This window comes from Benincasa hispida, chromosome 2, assembly GCF_027475165.1.
Source record: "Benincasa hispida cultivar pf3 chromosome 2, pf3_genome.v1.1, whole genome shotgun sequence".
NCBI classification, from domain to species: domain Eukaryota; kingdom Viridiplantae; phylum Streptophyta; class Magnoliopsida; order Cucurbitales; family Cucurbitaceae; genus Benincasa; species Benincasa hispida.
In genome coordinates, this window is record NC_143479.1 from 45,686,064 (window position 1) to 45,707,593 (window position 21,530).

The 21,530-nt window shown below is 35.6% G+C and overlaps 1 protein-coding gene across 2 annotated transcripts; it reads left to right on the forward strand.

Annotated features, from left to right (window-relative positions):
- Positions 1-15,350: 15,350 nt before the first annotated feature.
- LOC120070552 (IQ domain-containing protein IQM2-like) lies at positions 15,351-20,556 on the forward strand. Of its 2 annotated transcripts, XM_039022344.2 has the most exons (8): positions 15,351-15,919; positions 16,003-16,117; positions 16,206-16,271; positions 16,372-16,460; positions 18,954-19,044; positions 19,135-19,374; positions 19,506-19,607; positions 19,687-20,556. In XM_039022344.2, exons 1-8 carry the CDS (start codon positions 15,489-15,491, stop codon positions 20,221-20,223), a joined length of 1,671 nt encoding a protein of 556 aa, XP_038878272.1. In that variant the 5' UTR covers positions 15,351-15,488; the 3' UTR covers positions 20,224-20,556. The 2 variants fall into 2 exon arrangements, with proteins under 2 accessions (XP_038878272.1, XP_038878273.1); XM_039022345.2 differs by lacking the exon at positions 16,206-16,271.
- Positions 20,557-21,530: the final 974 nt, after the last annotated feature.

The following is a 21,530-nucleotide window of genomic DNA, read 5'->3' on the forward strand; positions in this document are numbered from 1 at the left end:
AAGTTGTTAAACTATCCAAGGTAACAGTTACTCTTGAGCAAACCTAAAAAGTCACTTAGTTAAAATCCTTAGCCGTGTTTTTTCTAAGTAAACTAAACCCTAAGTTATAAAATACTCAGTAGGAGGAAGAGATATATATGATATGTCAATGATTCCACTCACCTTTCTCCCTGAATGTTCACGCCATGAGATTCATGCTTGGCCTCGTGGTGCCTTGGGAGCATCCCCCTTTGGATGGTGTTTGCATGAGTCAATATCAAGGTGGACGGAGAAAGTGTTTATAGTAAGTGGGTGAAGGGTGTGTGTCAACACATCTTGCGGTCTCCTTCATTGGTTCACACCATGAGATCATTCTTGCATTCCCTCGTGGCGCCCTGGGAGCATCCCTCTTTGGATAGGTTTTGTACAGTTGGTCAATATCAAGGTGAACTCCAGAAATGGATAGGGTCACTTTAGTTTTTGCCCCAATTTGATTTTTTCCCTTCGGATTGGCTGCTTGGGGCACAACTTTAGGGCCTAAAATGACGGGTCACACTTACGAGAAATTGTTAAGAAAGTTAATGATTTCTTGACCAAATCAATGATGGCTAGCTGTTCTGGTATTAATAATTGGTTGAGAATGTCTTAATTCAGAGAAGGGATAAATTGACCACCCTTCGGTGGCTTTGGTCCTAAACCTTTAGAGCGTCATTGGGAAACTAGATGTCATACGGGGTTTATGTTAGTTATGCTAAACCATATTAGATGTTGTATGCTTTTTAACGAGTATTTGCTTAAAACCTAATGTAGGCCAATGTGTTTTTTTTTTCCAGCAACATGTTTGATTTTCCGTTAAATGCCTCTAGTTTGATCGATTTCATCAAGTGGAAAAAGTCTTGTAAAACATATTTTGTAGTAAATGACCTCAAGTTTGTCATAGTTAAGGGGTGTCCTCAAGTCCCGACCCTTGATGCACCGTGAAGTATTCGTAATGCATATAAGGTGTGGATGAAGGCTAATTCATTAGCCCGACTTCACATATTGGCTAGCATACCTGATGCTTTGGCCAAAAGGGTTGAGAACATGGTCATTGCAAGTGAGATCAAGGACTCGTTGCAAGAATTGTTTGAACGTCAGTTCTTACTTTTTTAGCACAAAAGGATGGATGACAATACTAGTAGTGTCAGCTTCTAAGTTAATCTCTAGGAAGAGAAAGCAAGTGTTGCTGACTCTATTAAAGTTCATCGACGAGAAGTGTTCTCTAAAATGGATTGGAGCTTATTTGATCCCACTACTCTCCAAAAGAGGAAGAAATCTAAAGATAGTAAATATGATTTATTGGTCTTGGAGACGTGTTTGGTAGAGAATGATGATTTTGCCTAGATCCTTTATTCGGGTGCTACTAACCACGTCAGTTTCTCTTATGAAGGATTTAGTTCCTGGTAAACGTTGCCATAGGGAGGATGACTCTTCAAGTCTGTACTGGTGAGGTTGTTTCAACTGTTGCTGTAGGCAGACTGAAGTTATTTTTGGACAAAAAACGTTATCTTTTACTGGATAATGTTTTCATAGTTCCTCATATCAAGAGGAACTTAATCTCGGTTTCTTGTCTCATTGAACAAGCTTATACTGTCTCATTTTCTGAGAGTAAAGTATTTATTTTCAAGAATGGTATGAAGATTGATTTTGGTTCAATGGAAAATAACTTATATGTGTTAAGGTCGTTAGTCATAAAAGCCTTACTTAATATTGAAATGTTCAGTACGGCGACAACAGCTAAAAGACCAAAGGTTTCTCCTAAGGAAAATGCCCATTTTTGGCATCTAAAGTTAGGTCACATCAACCTCAATAGGATTTAGCAGTTGGTGAAGTGTGGACTTCTAAAGAGTTTAGAAGAAAACTCTTTGTCGGTGTGTGAATCATGCCTTGAAGGCAAGATGACCAAACGACCTTTTACTAGAAAAGGTTATGGAGCCAAGGAAACTTTGAAGCTTTTACATCCAGACCTCTGTGGTCTGATGAGTGTTAGGGCTTAAAATGGGTATGAATATTTCATCTCTTTCATAGATGATTATTCAAGGTATGGGTATCTCTACCTAATGCAACGTAAGTATGAAACTCTTGACAAGTTCAAAGAGTATAAGGCTGAAGTTGAAAACTTGTTAGGTAAGAAGATAAAAACACTACGATATGATCGTAGTGGAGAGTATATGGACCTCTAATTCCAGAACTATGTGATAGAACATGGAATTACGTCCCAGCTCTCAACCTTAGGTACACCTCAGCAGAATGGTGTATCAAAAAGGAGAAATAGAACCTTGTTGGACATGGTTCAGTCTATGATGAGTTATGCTCATCTTCCAGACTCGTTTTGGAGATTTGTAGTGGAGATTGCATGTTGCATTCTAAAGAACGTTCCCTTGAAAAATGTTTCTGAAACATTTTTTGAGCTGTAGAGAGGTCGTAAAGGTAGTTTACACCAATTCAGGATTTGAGGGTGTCTGGCCCACGTGCTTGTAACTAACCCGAAGAAGCTGGAACCGCGTTTGAAAGTTTGCCTCTTTGTAGGCTACCTCAGGGAAACGAGGGATGGATACTTCTATGATCCGAATGAGAATAAAATGTTTGTTTCAACAAATGTTATCTTCTCGGAAGAATACCACATCAGGGATCATAAACCACGAAGTAAGCTTGTTTTACATGAGACTTCTAGTGAGACTACTGAGGGTTCAACAAGAGTTATTGAACAGATTGACAGATCAACAAGAGTTGTTAAGGTCGATTCATCTAGTCAACCATCTCAAGAGTTAAGACTGCTTCGACATAGTGGGAGGGTTGTGAACCCACCGGATTGTTACATGGGTTTGACTGAAGCCTAAAACATAATTTCTAATTATGGGGTCGAGGATCCATTGTCTTATAAGCAAGCAATAGAGGATGTTGACAAAGATGAGTGAATTAAGGCCATGAACCAGAAAATGGAGTCTATGTACTTCAATAACGTCTAGGAACTTGTGGATCAGCCTGATGGGGTAAAACTTATAGGGTATAAGTGGATCTACAAGTGAAAACAAGGTGTAAATGGAAAGGTGCAAACCTTTAAGGCTAGACTCATGGCAAAGGTTTATAACCAGGTCGAGGGAGTGGACTATGGGGAAACTTTCTCACCTGTTGTAATGCTCAAGTCTATCAGGATACTCCTGTCCATAGCCACATTTTATGATTGTGAGATATGGAAAATAAATGTCAAGACTGCCTTTTTTAATGGGAATCTTAAGAAGACCATCTACATGCCTCAACCAGAGGGGTTCATTGTTCTAGATTAAGAGCAAAGAGTTTGCAAGCTTAATAGGTCCATTTATTGGCTGAAACAAGCGTCTAGATCATGAAACGTTAGATTTGACAGTGTGGTCAAATCGTTTGGCTTTGATCAGAATGTTGATGAGCCTTGTGTATACAAGAAGATCATCAATAGCTCAGTAGCTTTTCTGGTACTGTATGTGGATGATCCTACTCATTGGGAATGATTTAGGATTTTTGACTGACATTAAGAAATGGCTAGCCGCCCAATTCCAAATGAAATATTTGGGTGAGGCACAGTATATTCTAGGGATGCAGATTATTTGGGATCGTAAGAACAAGAGGTTAGCCTTGTCTCAAGCATCTACGTCAATAAAATATTGGTTAGGTATAGGATGCAGGATTCTAAGAGGGGTTTTTTACCATTCAGGCATGGAATCATTTTGTCTAAGGATCAATGTCCTAAGACACCTCAAAAGGAAGGAGATGAGACAGATTCCCTATGCTTCAGCTATTCAAAGCTTAATGTATGCAATGTTATATACCAAACCTGACATTTGCTATGCAATAGGGATTGTCAGTTTGTCACACCCCGCCCCCAGATCACCTTCTTAGCCTGGGAGAGGGATGTGACTGCAGTAGTTATCAACCCTTGAGCTGACACTTAATGCCTAATGATTCTTGCGGAATAACTCTGATACCATACTATAACTTATACATAGCGGAATGATTAAGTCAAGGAGATAAACTATAACGGATTAAGTAGGCCTATCTTTTATTACGGCAGTGATATAACGTTTATACAACTTAAGGACTTAACAACAAAGTTTACAACGACAACCGCAAAAACCCCCCAGAAGTGTAATTGGGGCACATGGCAGACCTTGACCTTAGAAGCACCCTGGAACTCCTCATCTTCCGCTACCTGAGGGGGGGACTAAGAAAACATTTTGCAGAGTGTGAGCTACTAAGCCCAGTGAGTGGTTCTTTTAAGACAGAAATCACTTTGAAAATCATCATTTTTGGGAAATCAATCACATAATAATAATCACAGTGTACCCATGCATGATCATGGATTATTCATGCAATGATTAACCTTTATTCCAAAATGCTACACGTGGTATGCATATCATATCATTAATCAATACAATCACCTATGGAAACCTTCCTATGACCCCAATTCCCGCCAATGTGCACATCGACCATTTTATTTATCTCGCTAGCAATGCTTAGGTACTTGACCATATTTCTCGCCGGTCGTCACCGATTATTATTTCCCGCCGACCGAAGCCGACCATTTTTCCCCGCCGACCGAAGCCGACCATTTTTCCCCGCCGACCGAAGTCGACCATTATTTCCCGCCAAGCACCTTTTGTTAAGCATGCTAACAATATCCCGGGCATAATCGCAGTTTCCATAGTCATTACACAAACAATATCATGGCAATCATCCTATCATCAAAAGCATGGATTTTACATTTACATATGCATATAATCCTATATCATAGTATAAAGCTAAGTAAATACTCATAATATGCATGTACATACTAAAGTTGTATAACATTCAGCATACGTATTAAAGTTATATAATACTCATAATATATCAAAGTTATATGACAATCACAGTACGTATTCAAGCTATAATAACACTCCTACTATGCATTTATTTATCAAAGCAACCTAACACTCACCTTAATTGCTTAGGAGCCTTTCTAATAGTTCCCTTTTCTACCTCGGGCTCCCTTTTTACCCCTAGAATCCAGATCCAACTTACAGCTTAGATTACTCATAGTTATAAACCCTATTTTGAGATACTTCCTTCTAAAAAACTATTCTAAAATGTCTCAAAAAGCTTACCATAAAATCTTAGCTCATAACTCTTCATGGTTTAGCCGTAATTATCCAAACATCAAGACTGGCCCAGCTTACCTGATAGCTCGACCCCTCTGTCTTTTTCTCATTCTCTAGCCAAATTCCTTAGAGATTCTTCTCCGGAAGTATCATTATGAAAACTAGACTCTCTTATCTTTAATATGGCTTTGGAATTACATCAAACGCTTGAGTAGATTGGGAGATCTTCTCATCTCAAGTTGATACATTCTCCTCCACCCTCACTGTCCAATGCACTCTACTCTCCCCCTCTTTTTACGAATTTTATGATTTGTGATTTGAAAATGAAATCCCAAAGGCTCTATTTATAGGCGTCAAACCCTCCTATGGTGTTGACACCACCTACTTGGCTGCATGGCTAAGTGGTTACTTCTCCCATCATCAACGCAAGCTTACCTCACTTTGGCTCAAGGTGTTCTTTCCATACGCATCCACCACAATTTCTTAGGGTTTAAGAATTTCTCTTAATAAGACACCTAATTTTGGTTGATGTTGGCCCTTGCGTCTTCAATCTTTGTTTGTATTCAATTTAGGGTTTTCCATGCATAATCTATAAGATCGTGGCCAAATTCAACGCATAAATGCCCGGCCGTTCGATGCACAGGCAGTTTCCTTCGATCGCGTGGGCGTGACGTTCGAATGAGGCGTTCAGGCTGCTCTCGCTCTTTCCCACTTTCTCGCTGGTCTTGCTCTTTCCACTCTCGCTCTCTCCCACTTTCTCGCTCACAATCTCGCTCTCTCCACTCTCGCTCTCTCCAACTTTCTCGCTCTCTCCACTCTCGCTAAAACTCTCGCTCTCCCCCACTTTCTCGCTCAAACTCTTGCTCAAACTGCTCTCTCCAATCTCATTCTTTCCAATCTTGCTCTCTCCCATTTCCTCTCCCATTTTCTCTCTAATCTCGCTCTATCCATTTTCTCTCCAACTTTCTCTCCAATCTCGTTAGCTACTGTGAATATAGTTTATCTTCGTGCAACTTCCACACGAATTTTCCTAAATAATTTTCTATATTTTCTTCAGTTCTTCAATCATTTCTTCACTATTCAGGATTTAAGTCTTCAAGGTTTTCTCTTCTTTTTATCCTTTTAGGGTCCTCTCTACTTGTACTCCAGGATCAAATATGGTTATCATAACTATAATACCTAACCATTATAGTTTACATTCACTCTTACTAATTGTTGATCCACAGAAGGTGAAATTATTACAGTTATTATGACAATTGTAAAATTATTAGATTATTTACATAACATAGGATTTAACTTTCTCCTAATTAACCCCTTAATCACTTACTTAAGTAGGAAAATGAAGATCCGGGTTTCACACAGTCGTTATCAGTCCAATCCAGGATTAGATCACTGGACGGTGGCCAAAATGATCCTCAAGCATCTTCGGAGAACAAGGGACTACATGCTCGTGTATGGACATAAGGATTTGATCTTTACAGAATACACAGACTCTGACTTTCAGACTAATAGAGATTCTCGTAAATCGACATCAGGGTCAGTGTTCACTCTGAATGGAGGGGTTGTAGTGTGACGAAGCATCAAGCAAGGATGCATCGCGATTCCACTATGGAAGCCAAATACGTAGCCGCTTGTGAAGCAGCTAAAGAGGCTGTTTGGTTGAGAAAATTCCTTACATATTTGGAAGTTGTTCCAAATATGAATTTGTTGATCACTCTTTATTGTGATAACAACGGGGCTATGGCAAATTCGAAGGAACCTCGAAGTCATCGTAGAGGCAAGCATATAAAATAGAAATATTATTTGATCAGGGAGATTGTGCATCGCGGTGATGTGACAGTCATGAAGATCGCATTGGAGCACAACATTGTTGATCCGTTTACAAAGGCTCTCACAGCTAAAGTGTCCGAGGGTCATTTGGATAGTCTGGGTCTATAGAACATGCGAAGTCTCATAGTTTGTAAACATTGTACACATTATAATGAATAAAATAAGAATTATTTTATTTTTGCATTTACTCATATCCAATAAACAAAGTTCCATGGTTATTGTATGAAAACTTAAGCATGTATATGAGATATACAAGTGGATCATGCCTTAAATGATAACTAAAAAGGTCTGTAGCATAAGGATTAAGGAGGAATACCTGATCCTGGTGACACTACAGATATAACCCACTTTGAAGAGGTTTGCAAGTGTTGTGAACTACTACAGATGGTTGATCCTGACCATTCATGTGAAGACATGTGAGCAGGGGTGTCCTATATAAAGAGTTTATATAAGACCGGACCACGAGATGACTAGTCTTTTTATATAACGTTGTTGATACTTGAGACTTACATCTCACCTAAACGACCATAGGTGACATGACCTTAATCCTGAGTGTTTTGGAAACTCCTACCTTTAAGGGCGGTCCTTGGATTAGTATGGGTGAGAGTGGCCAGATTACTAACTTAACAAGGCTACCTTTTTGGGGATTTATCTGATTGGGGAGTTGGGAACTCAGTTACACAAGATGGAATTCACTTCTTCTCTGAAGAGGGGGTAAGTAAATAGATTGTTCCCTTAAGGGCTGATTTTGGGTCTTGAACATAGTGGCTACAACCTCTCTTTAGAATATACTAGCATGCAACGGAAGCAAACAGAATCAATAAGCACTCTAATTACATTTATTTGAGTTCTAAAAGCATGCTTTCACAAGAGGGTTTGAAATAAACATACCTTTGATGAAATCTTCCAATTCCAAGCTGCTCTTCACTCCAAATCAGCCTCAAATCGACAATGAAGCACCAAGAGATCTTCTCTACTATTCTCAGCCTTAAAATTGAGTGGTGGAACTCAGATTTGAGTGAATTTGGTAAGTGTATTTTTGGGTTTGAAAAGGAAGAAGAAGATGAAGCAGAAACCAACTTTTCAGCTTCCAATTCTCAGTCCATTCTCCTTCTCTTAGCCAATTTTTTGAAGTGTTTTACTACTCAACTACATGCAGGTAACTTCAGTAATGAAATTGGCCAACAACTACTTCAATTGGAGAGTGGATTTGTGTGAAGATGCATGAGTTGTACCTCATGCTTCAAGATGAAAGTGGGGAAAACCCATTTTCATGTTTTTCCAATTTCCAATTTATTTTCCATTCAATTAATTCTACAATTAATCTAATTTTGGTTTAATTAGTTCTTAATTAATCAAATCTAAAATTAAAAATCCAATTTCTTAAATTAAATTTTAAAATTGAAAATTAATTTGATTTTTAATTAATTAACTAATTTAATATCATTAATTTAAAATATGAATCTAATTCATATAGTTAATATTTAAATCAACATTTAATTATTATACACTCTCCAATTTTGTTTAATTTCAATAAATTAAACTTTATTTATATCAAATATAATTATGCAAACCCCAATTTAAATTTGAACTAATTCAAACTCAAAAACCCTATTTTCAATTTGAACATTTTCAAATTGAAATTCAAATTGATATTGTTCCAAATTCACTCAATTTAATAATTCAAGGTGTTCATGTTTTACGAACTAGTAGAGGGACCTTATGGTCCTATAGATCATGAGCTCCAACGATTAAGATTAATTTGCTAAACTCTTTAGACCGAATTAATCAGTATTCGAACTATCGAATCACACCACTATAGCTCGAGAGTTGCACTCTCCTTATTGTAGATATATTTGTGTCCACACGATATAACTATAACTAGTAAGTCGACCCTTCACAGGTTGTTCGTAATACCAACTGGGTCAATATGCTGTTTTACTCTCGATATTATGTCTTGTTCCTTAAATTCCAACAGATCCTCTAATGAACAATTGGTTTATGATCCAATCATTAAACTGGATCCCTATTGAGCTAGTGAGAGGGTGGGACCCTTGTTCAAGACCTAGATTCAGTATTTAAGAGAACAACCTTTCTCCTATCTCTAAATCGGGTAGGCGTGAATTCTGTCTTGCACCCTGTGTCTCCAACTATCTACCTGGTCTTATCCCTAAAATGGGAGGCTTATTGAGTTAGCGCTATTAAGCCAACCCTCACCTATGCAAATCTAAGGATAATCCCGAATAAACATGAGTTCATAGTTAGCTCAAGATTAAGATCGAGTTACCTAGATCATCTAAACGAAATAGTCAGTCTTAAATATTAAACAACATTATAAAGTAAGAGTGACTTATTTCTTGGTCTGATCTTATGCAAACTCATTGCATAGGACTCCCCCACTTCTCATGTCATTACATGAACGAATCTGGATCACTTCGTTTGTAATATCTTTACAATAATTTGTAATAGCTACAGAGTAGGCCACATTAATAGTATTACCAAAATAAGGTACACAACCTTAATCATGTACTATAGACCGTTTTGGCTATTTACTCGAACTTGATCCATCTTTATGTTTCCACATAAAGTTCAAGTATTCATGTAATAGCCATGAATCTTAGTTTATTGGATTTGGACTCAATGCAATTAATAGATTTAGTACCTTTATTGAAGAAATGTTAAATAACATCTTTTATTGATAATAGAATATGTTAACTTTTACAAACTGCGAGTTTTAGGACATAAAATCTAACAATTAATGCATACAATGTTTGTTTTATTCCATTCCATTTTAATTATCTTAGAATCAAGCATATGGAAGTGTGTAATCTATGTACATAACTAGTTATTCCCATATAGTGATAACTAGTCAATCTTTTCGATAAAAATAAAAAACAATGTTATAAGTAAAACTATCACAATTTTACTTATAACATTATTTTACACATAACTTGAAAAAAAATCATTTCACACAGTTTTATAGGATCATGTTGTAACAAAACGATGTGAAAACGTTGATTAAATGATAAATACAATGTAATTAAAATTGAAAACATATAAAGAACAAAACAAATCTAACAATATATTGAAAAATTAAACTGTAATAAAACGACAAAGCTTATAAGTATTACAATAGATAAAAATCATCTATAAATGTTCACAACCAACGTTAGATTTATAGAATCAATCACAGAGAATAATATACAAATACAATATTATCTTTTACTCTGTAACTTAAATTGAAACCATTTAGAAAAAAAAAAGATTGAAATCAACAAGCATGACATAAAAAATTGTAAAAAACAACATTTTACACATAGTTATATAGGATTATTTTGCAGCAAAAGGATGTGAAAACGTTAATAAAATGATATATATTGTACTAAAATTGTAAACATATAAAGAATATAACAAATCTAACAATATATTGAAAAATAAACAGTAATAAAACAAGAAAGTTTATAAGTACTTGCCATAGATAAAAACCATCCATAATAAGACAATGTTAAAAACAATGTTAAAATGGATGATTTGGTTAGAATTAAGAGACAATATAATATAGATATAAAAAGTTAGTTAAGAAATAATTTGAAAAATTCAAAATAAAATTTTAAAATAAAAGATTGTTGAGATACAATTTCAAATTAAAATCATGTAATTTATGCCCAATTTTTTGGATGAAAAACAAACTTAGTTCAAAATAAAAATCTCAAAAGAAATCAATAGAGTCCACATTTCAACAAATTAGAGAAATTAATTATAGTGTAATTAAGATAGATGCACTATTAATTACATTGGAATTAAAATAGTTGGTTAGGAAATTTTCGGATTTCCAAGAAAAGAAACTCACGTGCGATACATGCCTTTTACTATAATTCAAAATGCTTCCGTGATTTGCTATTTTTCTAAAGAAAAGTCTAATTAGTACTATAGAACTGAATTTTCCTTTATGATTGGAAACTTGATTTGGCACCACAAAGATGGGTACAACCTAAGATGTACCCAAATATTTTTTTTAATTAAATTAGGTAGTGTAAGCATTCATCTTTAATAGTATTTATATATTTTTTTAAGGGATTAAAGTATTTATAATTAACTATTAAATTAAAATGATTATTTTATTATTAACTAATTGTTTTTATTGCTCAACTTAACTTTGATTTTTTATTAATTAATCTATTAATACTAGACGAGGTCATCATTACAAATTTCATAATACAAATACAAAAACAATTGATTTCCGTAAAATCTTGATAATATTTACATGTATAACCGGATACAATAATCTTTTATTCTCTACAATATATATTTGGGATATTTTTAAATATAGAAAAATAAATCAAAATATTTACAAAATATACCAAAATTTTAGAATGATCGTTTTAAAATTTTACTATATCTTGTAAATATTTTCAACAGTTCTACCATTTGAAATAATTTCTCATATTATTTCTAGGCATGTTATTTTTAAGTGAAGGGTGCATCGAGACAGAAACCCCTTACTGCAAGTACACAATGCTGACGAAGACCTCTTTTTCGGTTGCGGGTTTTGGTGCTAAATTAAAAGTAAGTAGAAAATAAATCAAAGTAAAAATACTAATGAGAATGAAAATTTCAAATATGTTTCAACCTTAGTAAAAAATGCATCCACCATGCGCTTGCAAAGTGCACAACTAAATGAGGCTCATTCTCGTCTTGTTACCCTTTGCATCTATATCTCACTCTTTCCAATTTCGTATGGTTCGAGCAAAAGATTGTTAAAATGAGCCTACAACATACTCTAATTAACACTTAAAATTGTAAGTGAAGTTCAACACTTATTCAACCCTTTCTAAGAGTTTTTACGGGACTAAGCAATTAAACACATATGTCCATACAACTTTAATGACTCTATGGGTTTTTATCCTATGTCTAAGTACAAAAAAAAAAAAAGTTTTTTTTTTAATGAAAATATGTGTTCAACTTAACTTTTTCAAGTTTTAGTCACATACAAGATATGATAACTTAAGTGATCATTTTAAGCTAACAATGAAACTCAAACTCAATAAAACAACCGGATAAAAGTAGTGAGCCATGGTGGAACTTACTTTCTGTTTAGGTATTTATATATATTTGAATCTGTTAGGAACCAAGGTAGTATGGAATGCCTTTGTCCCACATTGGTTAGAATGGAATGATTAATGTGGTACTTAAGTGGTTTGGTTGTCCCATCCCAAAAATAACACATTGAAGATAGTGTTATTAAAGTTCTTTAATGTCGGTTGCCGAATCCATTTTTTTGGTCAATAAGTTAAAAATGACATTATATGTCTCGTGTTGGGTCAGGAAATATCCGTCATTGTTTTATATTAAAAAATTTTACCTGGCAAGCCCATTAATATTTATCTTTCACCTATGAATTTATCCACAAACAAGAATTAATATTTCTAATCCATTACATATACTCATCAAAATATGAAATAAACACACTAATCACCAACATTTGCATAACAATACCAGACTTTCATAGAATACTTACACCAAGCCATCATTTCTCTCATTCACAAATATCAATTAGTACTAGTTCCATGAATACTTAACACCAAATACCCCATGAACACCAAAAAATATTATATATTAATCTTCCAATAATAAACAGATCATGGTTAGATAAAATAATTATTGTATGCAGCCTCAAATATACCAATTGTGTCATCAACATCAACATCATCCTCATCCTCATCAACTTCGTCTCTTTCACTAGTAGACACATTTTCATTGTTTCTCTTAATCAGTAATGATTTACCGTGAAAAATCAATGTCTGATAACTTTGATCTATACCATTAAAAAACAAGTGATATCTTATTTTGTTCACATTTAGAGTCTTTGCATTCACACACTTCAAACATGGATAACTTATGACATTCGGTATATTTGAATATTGTAGACCATTTTTAATAACCATCTCGAACCCTAAACCATACTCAACTGACATTCTATTCATTTTCATCCATGCCTTATCCATGATTGTAAAATATGCAACTTAATCTAAAAAAAAAAAAAAAAAAAAAAAAAAAAAAAAAAAAAAAAAAAAAAAAAAAAAAAAAAAAAAACAATAACAAGGAAAAATTTAAAAGCATAAAATTATGATTGTAAAATATGCAACATCAACAAATTTAGATCAAATAGAACAAATAGACTTTTTAGATAAGCATCTTATAAATATTACCTTGTACTTGTTATTAATGTTGTTATGTAGTCATTTTTGTGTTGGGTGCACCTTCTCCACTTGTCAACCTTCTTAAAACATGTCTAATGCAATCTTCCTATCTTCCTTCCAAATCCCTAAGAATCAAAATTTAGCCTTACACATCAAACTTGAACCTAACAAATGAAAATTTTCACTCAAAATCATTTCATTATTGCTCAAATGAGTTGGCTGAAAGATTCTAATTCAACTACTTTCCAAAAGAACCTTACTCTGAAATAATTTAATTCTTATCTCAATTTAACATATGCAAACAATGAATCAACAATCCTAAAAAGAAAGTCTAAAAATTTATACTATCATGTAATGTTTACCCAATAATGGAGGGCTTGAGAATTTGCTGTCATGAACCTGCATATAAGAATCCAGAACCTTTCTAAAGAAGAAAAATACCTTATTTTTTCACAGATTTATATATCATGATGGTATTTGTCAATAATTCACAAATTCAACAAACGGTCTCATGATATCTAAATATGCTATGCAAACATCCATCAAGGAAGAAAGACCTACATTAACCTTTTGGAGTTCAGAAAAAAAAAATCAATTACTCTGTTGTAAGTTAAAATCAGTTCATGTTTAAATGAATACCTCTTAGAAGACTAAGGACCCGTGTAAATATTATAATATCAACAGAGTATTTGATTTGTGGCAGAGACGAGCAATGGCAAACGGCAGAGACGACCCACTGGCAGAGACGACCCACGGTAGAGACGACCCACGGCTACAGATTTGAACACTGACGCGATGGAGACTGACGGTTGGAGACTGACGAACGGACGACAAACGTGATGGAGACTGACGGAGACCGACGGACGGACGGCGGACAACCACGGACGGACGAACGGAAACCCTGATTCGCATGACCAAGGAGAGATAGGGTTTGGGTAAGAGAGAAATGAAAGGGTTTGGGGTCGACGCGCGAGATCTGCTGAAATATAAAAAGGATTTTTTTATAAAGTAAGAAAAAAAAATTAGACCTTTAATGTCGGTTTAAAACCAACATTAAAGCCCATCTTCAATGTCAGTTTAAAACCGACATTAAAGATCCGTTTTTTTTAAACCGGCATTATACATCCAATTTCACTTTTTCCAACCGATATTAAAGCCCGAAATTTTTCTAGTGAAGGTGCTTAAGTACCCAACAATGGTATCAGAGCTGGTTGTCGACGTTTCGGAGTGGAACCGACGAAGGGTTCTGACTGGGTGTGGCTGAGTGAAATATTGTCAGAGTAACCGAGAAGTCGGCTTTCCAGGGATGGGGGTATTGTTAGGAATGGGATGACCAATGTGGTACTTAAGTGGCTTGGCTCTCCCATCCTAATCGCTAGCTTTTAGGGTGTGGTTCTCCAAGGTACTTAAGTACCTAACAGAATCCCAACGAGAAGCTTATCTCATGATTATTAAAGAAATAAAGCAAAATAAGTAGAGAAAACTTGGAGGAGAAGAAATTGAACTATGAAGTAAAAGAGAATAAGTACACTAGCGCATAGATGAAAAGAAAGTACTACAATTTAAATGAATAAAAACAACAATGAATACTAAGTATAAACCATAAGCTTGAGATGGAAAACAGTAAATGCATACACGAATGAAAAGTTGTAGAAATCTAGTTGTTTGGTTTTTTCTGTTTTCACTTCTCATTCTCTCTGATACACTGCTAGTTTCTTAAGTTGGGTCTGTGCTTGATGCTGTTTTTTCTGTCTATTTCTGAAGCCCCACTATTGTTGCTGGCTGGAATTTGTTTAATTAGACAAACATTTGAATTTTCAGTAGAAAGTACATAGTACACATAAAAAACAAAGAAATCAATTGATGAAATATTAAAAAACCAAACACCAAACACCAAATGGTTATTGAATGGTGGAGCTCAAGAATCTGGGTTTCTTGATGAAATTGGTCTTTTACTGTTCATGGCCTATCTCACAATTCTTTGGTTCTAGGCCATCCTCAGTTCTGCTTTTAATGAAAAGTATACTGCTCTTATTGCTGTTATTTCGTTATTGTGGGTTTGAAAGTTAAGGGAAACTCTCCTTGGACTTCAAGTTTAGCATTTATATCTTTCAATTCTTTGTTTTCTTGTGAAGTATCCTTGGTATTGATTGTGCACGAATCTTTTTTTGGGGGGGATAAATTCTACTTGTTTGTTAAGAGACTGACTCTGTCTATTCCTTGAAGATTTATCACTTCATTTGTTGTTGGATTTTTTGTTCTTATTTCTAGGAACTTCATGTTACAGGAATAGTGTTCATCTTGGCTTTGCTGAACCATTTTTGCTAAAATGGGGGCTTTCTTTTCGTGTCCTTTGGCCAAATACATTGATGCGAAAAATGGGGTAGAATCGGATTCTATTACTGTGAAATTCATCAATTTTGGCGATGATGAAGTAAAAGCTCTTGAGCGATCCTGCAGTTCCAATAGTGGAGATTTGAAGCCTACAATAATCAAATCGTTGGAGAAGATGAGTTCAATGGAGACAACAGATATTCCTCTACGGGAGGAAGAGTTGGATGTTCTTGCTAATAGTCCAAAGAGCAAAGACATGGTGAATCAGTCTCCTACACCCCAGAGTCATGATGGGATCCGAACAATGACGGATCTCGTTCCAACGAATCTGGAGGACACAGCAGCAATTGAATTACAGAAAGTTTATAAAAGCTTCAGAACCAGGAGAAGGCTGGCTGATTGTGCAGTTCTTGCAGAGAAGAGTTGGTATGTATGCTGGCGTGTGTCATTGTTCTGAATCAAAATGAATCTTTCTTGAGCTTGTTCTCAGTGCCTTGTCTATGTTTCAGGTGGAAACTGTTGAATTTTGCTGATCTCAGGAGGAGTTCTATATCATTTTTCGACATCGAGAAACAAAAAACCGCCATTTCGCGGTGGTCTCGAGCAAGAACCAGAGCTGCTAGAGTAGCTTCACTATTTTTTACTACATATTGTCATGAACCTAACAAACATCTCAAAAGTACCTAACCATATGTTTTCAAAAACATAACAGGTTGGAAAGGGTTTGTCTAAAAATGACAAAGCTCAAATGCTGGCTTTACAACACTGGCTTGAGGCTGTTAAGTCTATTGGATTTGAGAAATATAAAGTGTTACATAGTACCAGTTTTTGAATTTTAACTCACTGTTATCAATTGTAATTTCTTTTTCTGTTGCCAGATTGATCCACGACATCGTTATGGCCAGAACCTACAGTTTTATTATGATAAATGGCTTCATTCCCAGAGTGAACAACCCTTTTTCTATTGGTACATTCCTTGACCAAATTTTTTAAAGGTTCCAATACTAAAATTCAGGTTTTCTGGAAGCTAAAGGTTTAGAGTAAAACATGTTGGATACTAAGAAGCGTGGATATTGATTTAGATGAGAGTCAAGGCATGGATGGACACAATGGCACAACAACAATAAGTTTATTGGAATGTATATCAATTTTAATCCTAAAGAAAATTTGAGGTCAATAAGCTTAAAAAAACGAGGATGATATATTCCAGTCTCAAACCTTATTATTTTTTTCGGTCATATTTTACTATTTGTGCCCCTTCATTATACTTAGTTTTCTGTCCCTTTGTTATACTTAACTAATAACAATCGAGACCATTGAGAATTATAGAACCAAGAAAAAGGAAGAAGTGATTTTTAAAATCGGGTTTCTCACCATGTTGACTGGGATTTCTTGGATAGGGTGATGGAAAAGAAAGGCTTTAGGTATAAATGGAGGATGTGGATGTGGGGATGCATTAGAAATGTGAATTATTTGGTCCTTATCAATGGATCTCCGAAGGGTTCAATAAAGGGAGTGGATGGAGGACCCTTTATCTCGTTTCCTATTCCTATTGGTTGTGGATGTCTTAAGTTGTATCATTTACAAGGGGGTGGAAGGAGGCATTCTTGATCCCTTTAAGGTTGGTTGGTTCTAAGGAGGTGGCTCTATCTCACTTTCAGTTTGCTAATGACACGATGTTCTTCTGCTCTAGCAAAGAGGACTCATTCTTTATCCTCAATCACATTCTAGGGTTCTTTGAGGGGATGTTGGGGCTTAAAATTAACATAAGTATCAGATATTGGGTATAAATTGCAAGAAGGAATAACTTAATAGATGCACTAGATTGGTTGGTTGTGATGTTGGCTCCTTTCCTTCATCCTACCTCAGCCTCTTCTTTGGAGGGTAATTCGAGAGTTATCTTGTTTTGGGATTCCCCATAAAGAATATTAGGAAGAGATTAGCTTCATGAAAGAAAAGTTTCTTTTCCATAGCTGGGGATTGACGCTCATCAGATCGGTGTTGAGTGGAATCCCCATCTATTACTTTTCTCTCTTCAGTGTGTTTGTCTCAGTTTGCAAGAGCATTAAAAAGCTTATGAGAGGGAAGGGTGGAGGAAGGGAAAAGGCCTCATTTTGTTAGCTGGGATGTTGTGGGGAAACCTGCGAATCAAGAGAGGTTAGAGCTCGAAAATTTAAGATTGTGCAACAAAGCTCTATTACCTAAATGGCTTTAGCATTTTTCCTTTGAGCCTAAATCCTTGTGGTAGAAGATTATTGTGAGCAAGCACGGTCCAATCCCTGTGAGTGGGTGGCGAAAGGGGTTAAAGATACACACCAAAATCTGCGAAGAGATATTTCTTTTCATGTCCCTTCTTTTTCCCATTTTGTTTTTTGTGTTGTGGGAGATAGTAAGGAAACGTATATTAGGGAGATCATTGAGTGGGGGATAGACCTTTCTCTTCTACATTTCTTTGATTATATCATTTGTCCTCCTTGAAAAATCGTCGGGTGTCGAATTTTTTGGTTTGGTTGAGGATTTTGGTTTCTTTCTCCTTTGGTTTTAGTTGGGCCTTTGTCCAATAGGAAACGACGGAGATGGCTTCTCTTCTTTCCTTGATTGAGGGTTTTGACTCTAGGCTTCGGAGAAAGGATGCTCGTGTTTGTAGTCCTACCCCCACAGAGGACTTCTCTTGTATGTCTTTCCATAGGAATCTATTGGATCCCTCTCCTATTATTGAGTCGGTCTTTTGATGTTTTATGGAGGATTAAGATTCCAAAGAAAGTCAAATTATTTTCTTGGAAAGTTTTTCTTGGTCGCGTGAATACAACGGATAGGCTTTTGAGAAAGATGCCTTCGTTAATGGATCCTTTTTGTTGCATCCTTTATCGGAAGATAGAGGAAAACTTGGATCACCTTCTCTGAGAGTGTTAGTTTGCAAGATCAGCATGGAATGACTTCTTTCAAGAGTTTGATTTTTCTCTTGCTCATCAAAGGGATGTTTGTTTAATAATCAGAGAGTTCCTCCTCTATCTGCCTTCAAAGAGAAGTGTTGTTTTCTTTGGTTTGCAAGGGTGTGGGGTTTATCAACAGAGTATTTTGTGGGGTGGAGAGGGAGTTTGGTTTTTGGTGATGTTTCATGTATCTTTTTGGGCTTCGGTTTCAAATACTTTTTGTAATTATTTCCTAGGTAATATCTTATGTAGTTGGAAATCTTTCTCTAGGAAAGTTTTTTGGGCTTGGTTTTTTTGTATGCTCTTATTTTCTTTCATTTTTTCTCAATGAAAGTAGTTATTTATATAATATATATATATAATCACTTAACTAACGAGCATTCAAATTTGGCTTGACAAGTATTGAACTTGCATTTGGACACACTTATATCAAGCTACAACAAGTATCTAACATATGTTCAACAAGTGTTGGCACATGTTGCGCATTGAGACAAATTAGTCAAACTAAAGTGTTTGTACTTTGGTAGGTTGGATATAGGAGAAGGGAAGGGAGTAGATCTTGTTGAAGAATGTCCCAGAGTGAAACTTCAACAGCAATGCATTAAGTATTTGGGTCCAGTGAGCCTCTAAAACCTGCATTGAATTGTTATTTATTCTCTTAGTTCGTGTGTTATGGAATGTCAAATCATCCACATGCTTTTCTTTCAGTTGGAAAGAACAGCCTATGAAGTTGTTGTGGAGGATGGGAAGTTCATTTACAAGCAATCTGGGGAACTACTTCACACGATGAGAGTCGATAAGCACGAGAAGTGGATATTTGTTCTCAGCACCTCTAAAGCCTTGTATGTTGGAAAGAAAATGAAGGGTAAGTTTCACCATTCGAGTTTCTTGGCTGGAGGAGCCACACTGGCTGCTGGGAGATTGGCTCTTGAAAATGGCATCCTACAGGTACATGTCACAGAGCACGTATAATTTTCTTTCGTTCATTTCCCACTCGAATTTCTACTATTTGAATAGCTTGTGTCTTCAACCTTGAGTCCATTCATCGTTTAATGACAGTTTCTTGTCTTTTTAAACAGGCAGTTTGGCCTCATAGTGGTCATTACCGTCCCACGGAAGAAAACTTTCATGAATTTATCTCCTTCCTTGCGGAAAACAATGTTGATCTCACTCATGTGAAGGTTAGAATTGGAAAACTCAGATCTATGATGTTATTTTATTGAAATCAGAACATAGTTTACATGTTTCCTTGTAAATTAGATGAGTCCACACGATGAGGAAGAGAATGAACTACAAATGCAAAAGGGCAATCTTCATGTTCGAAAAGACTCATCAGAGGAGGATGGGATTCAACAATTGAGTGGTGATTCAGATGATGCCGTTCCAGAGATTGTTGCTGCAGAAACCATTGGTGGAAAATCAGATTTTTCAGAGCAAGAAACACCGTCAACCATCAAAACATTCAAGCCAAGTGGGTCGATGGATTTGAGTATAAAATTAACCAATCTTCACACAGCAGAAAATCTAGAAATGAGATCTGTAATATCTGCTTCGGAGTTGGATACCGAAGCTCGAGAGAAAAATGTGTTGGAAGAGGAAAATAGAAGTTGCGAGGTAGAGATCATTCCTGATGAATCAATACTGAAAAGAATAAACTCACATAAAGAAACAAAATCATATCAACTGGGAAGACAACTATCTTGCAAATGGACAACTGGTGCAGGGCCCCGAATAGGGTGTGTTCGTGACTATCCAGTTGAACTTCAGCACCGAGCATTGGAGAAGGTGAGCTTGTAGCCAAGAAAGGCGACTACTCCGTCCCAATTCCGATGCTCGAGTCCAGTTGCCAGTATCCAAGGCCCAAGGATGTTCAGTCAATTCATATGATTCACCAAAGCTCTACCACAATCTTCTTCACCTTTCTTCAAGGGAACATCAGCAGCAACATTGGTAATGAGGAAGTGTACATAAATCTTTGTACTAATGAGAATTGACGAGAAACATGAAGTAGACATGAAATTATGCTTAGAAGCAGATAGAGATACACATGTATATGGCTAGAATTGGCCACTGATTTTACAATATGTATTGTTTCTTTACATGGTATTACAATTTTGAGTTCCCCTTTTCTACCGTTTCTATATTATTATTTTTTCTATAGGAAACAAACAAGTATATTCCGAACAAAAAAGAGGAACACGGCATGGGGTTGAGAGGACCCCACCTCAGAAGATTAATACAGAGCGCCTTCCAATTGTTAAAAATCGTCAAAAGGAGGAAATTACAAAAGAATTTGATGTATTCGTACACCACCAGGAGGCCGTATGCTGAACAAAAGCCCAAAAAGAATCCAAAGAAGCTAAATTATCTTAAAAAGTTCGACTATTTCTTTCTTTCCAAAGACACTATAAAAGAGATTGAGAGGCACAACGCCAAAAAACTTTTCCTCGTCCACTGAAAACAGTGTTATATTATTATTTTTATTCTCTCTATTAAATCCTAGAGTGGAAAAGAAAAAAGAATCATGATCACCAAAACAACTAACAAGTAACAACATTTCAACCAAGAAATGATGGAGACAATAAAGAGGGAGTGCTCAAGCAAGTTTTTCTTTAATTTCTCTAGATGAATGTTTGGTTTCTTTACCTAATGGAAAATTTATATAAACTTAGGTAAGATAGTTAGTAGTTAACACTTGTTGAGAAAAGTGTTTAGTCTGATTTCTACTCTTTCATGTTTTTCTCTGAGAAAAATTCTCACCTTTTTTCCTTCTAAGTTGTTGAAAAACATGAAAATCTTTTTTATATGGAATCAATTTAGAGGCACTGTTAAGTTTTTATTTTAAAGATTTAATGTTTTCACACGTGTATAAGACTTATTTAAACGGAACAAGATTTATCTAAACGGAACATTCATGAAATAATAGAGAAATGCTTGAACAGTAGGTAATAGAAGATTTTCCATTCATTTCTTTGTATTTTACTATTCTGCCCTTTTATATCTTCTGTATTTTGTTTGTTTTGGTTGTTATCTTTGCACCAATCTATATTGAATACGTGTTTTCCTAATTTTCTATATAATAATGAATTCTCTGCCTCTATAAA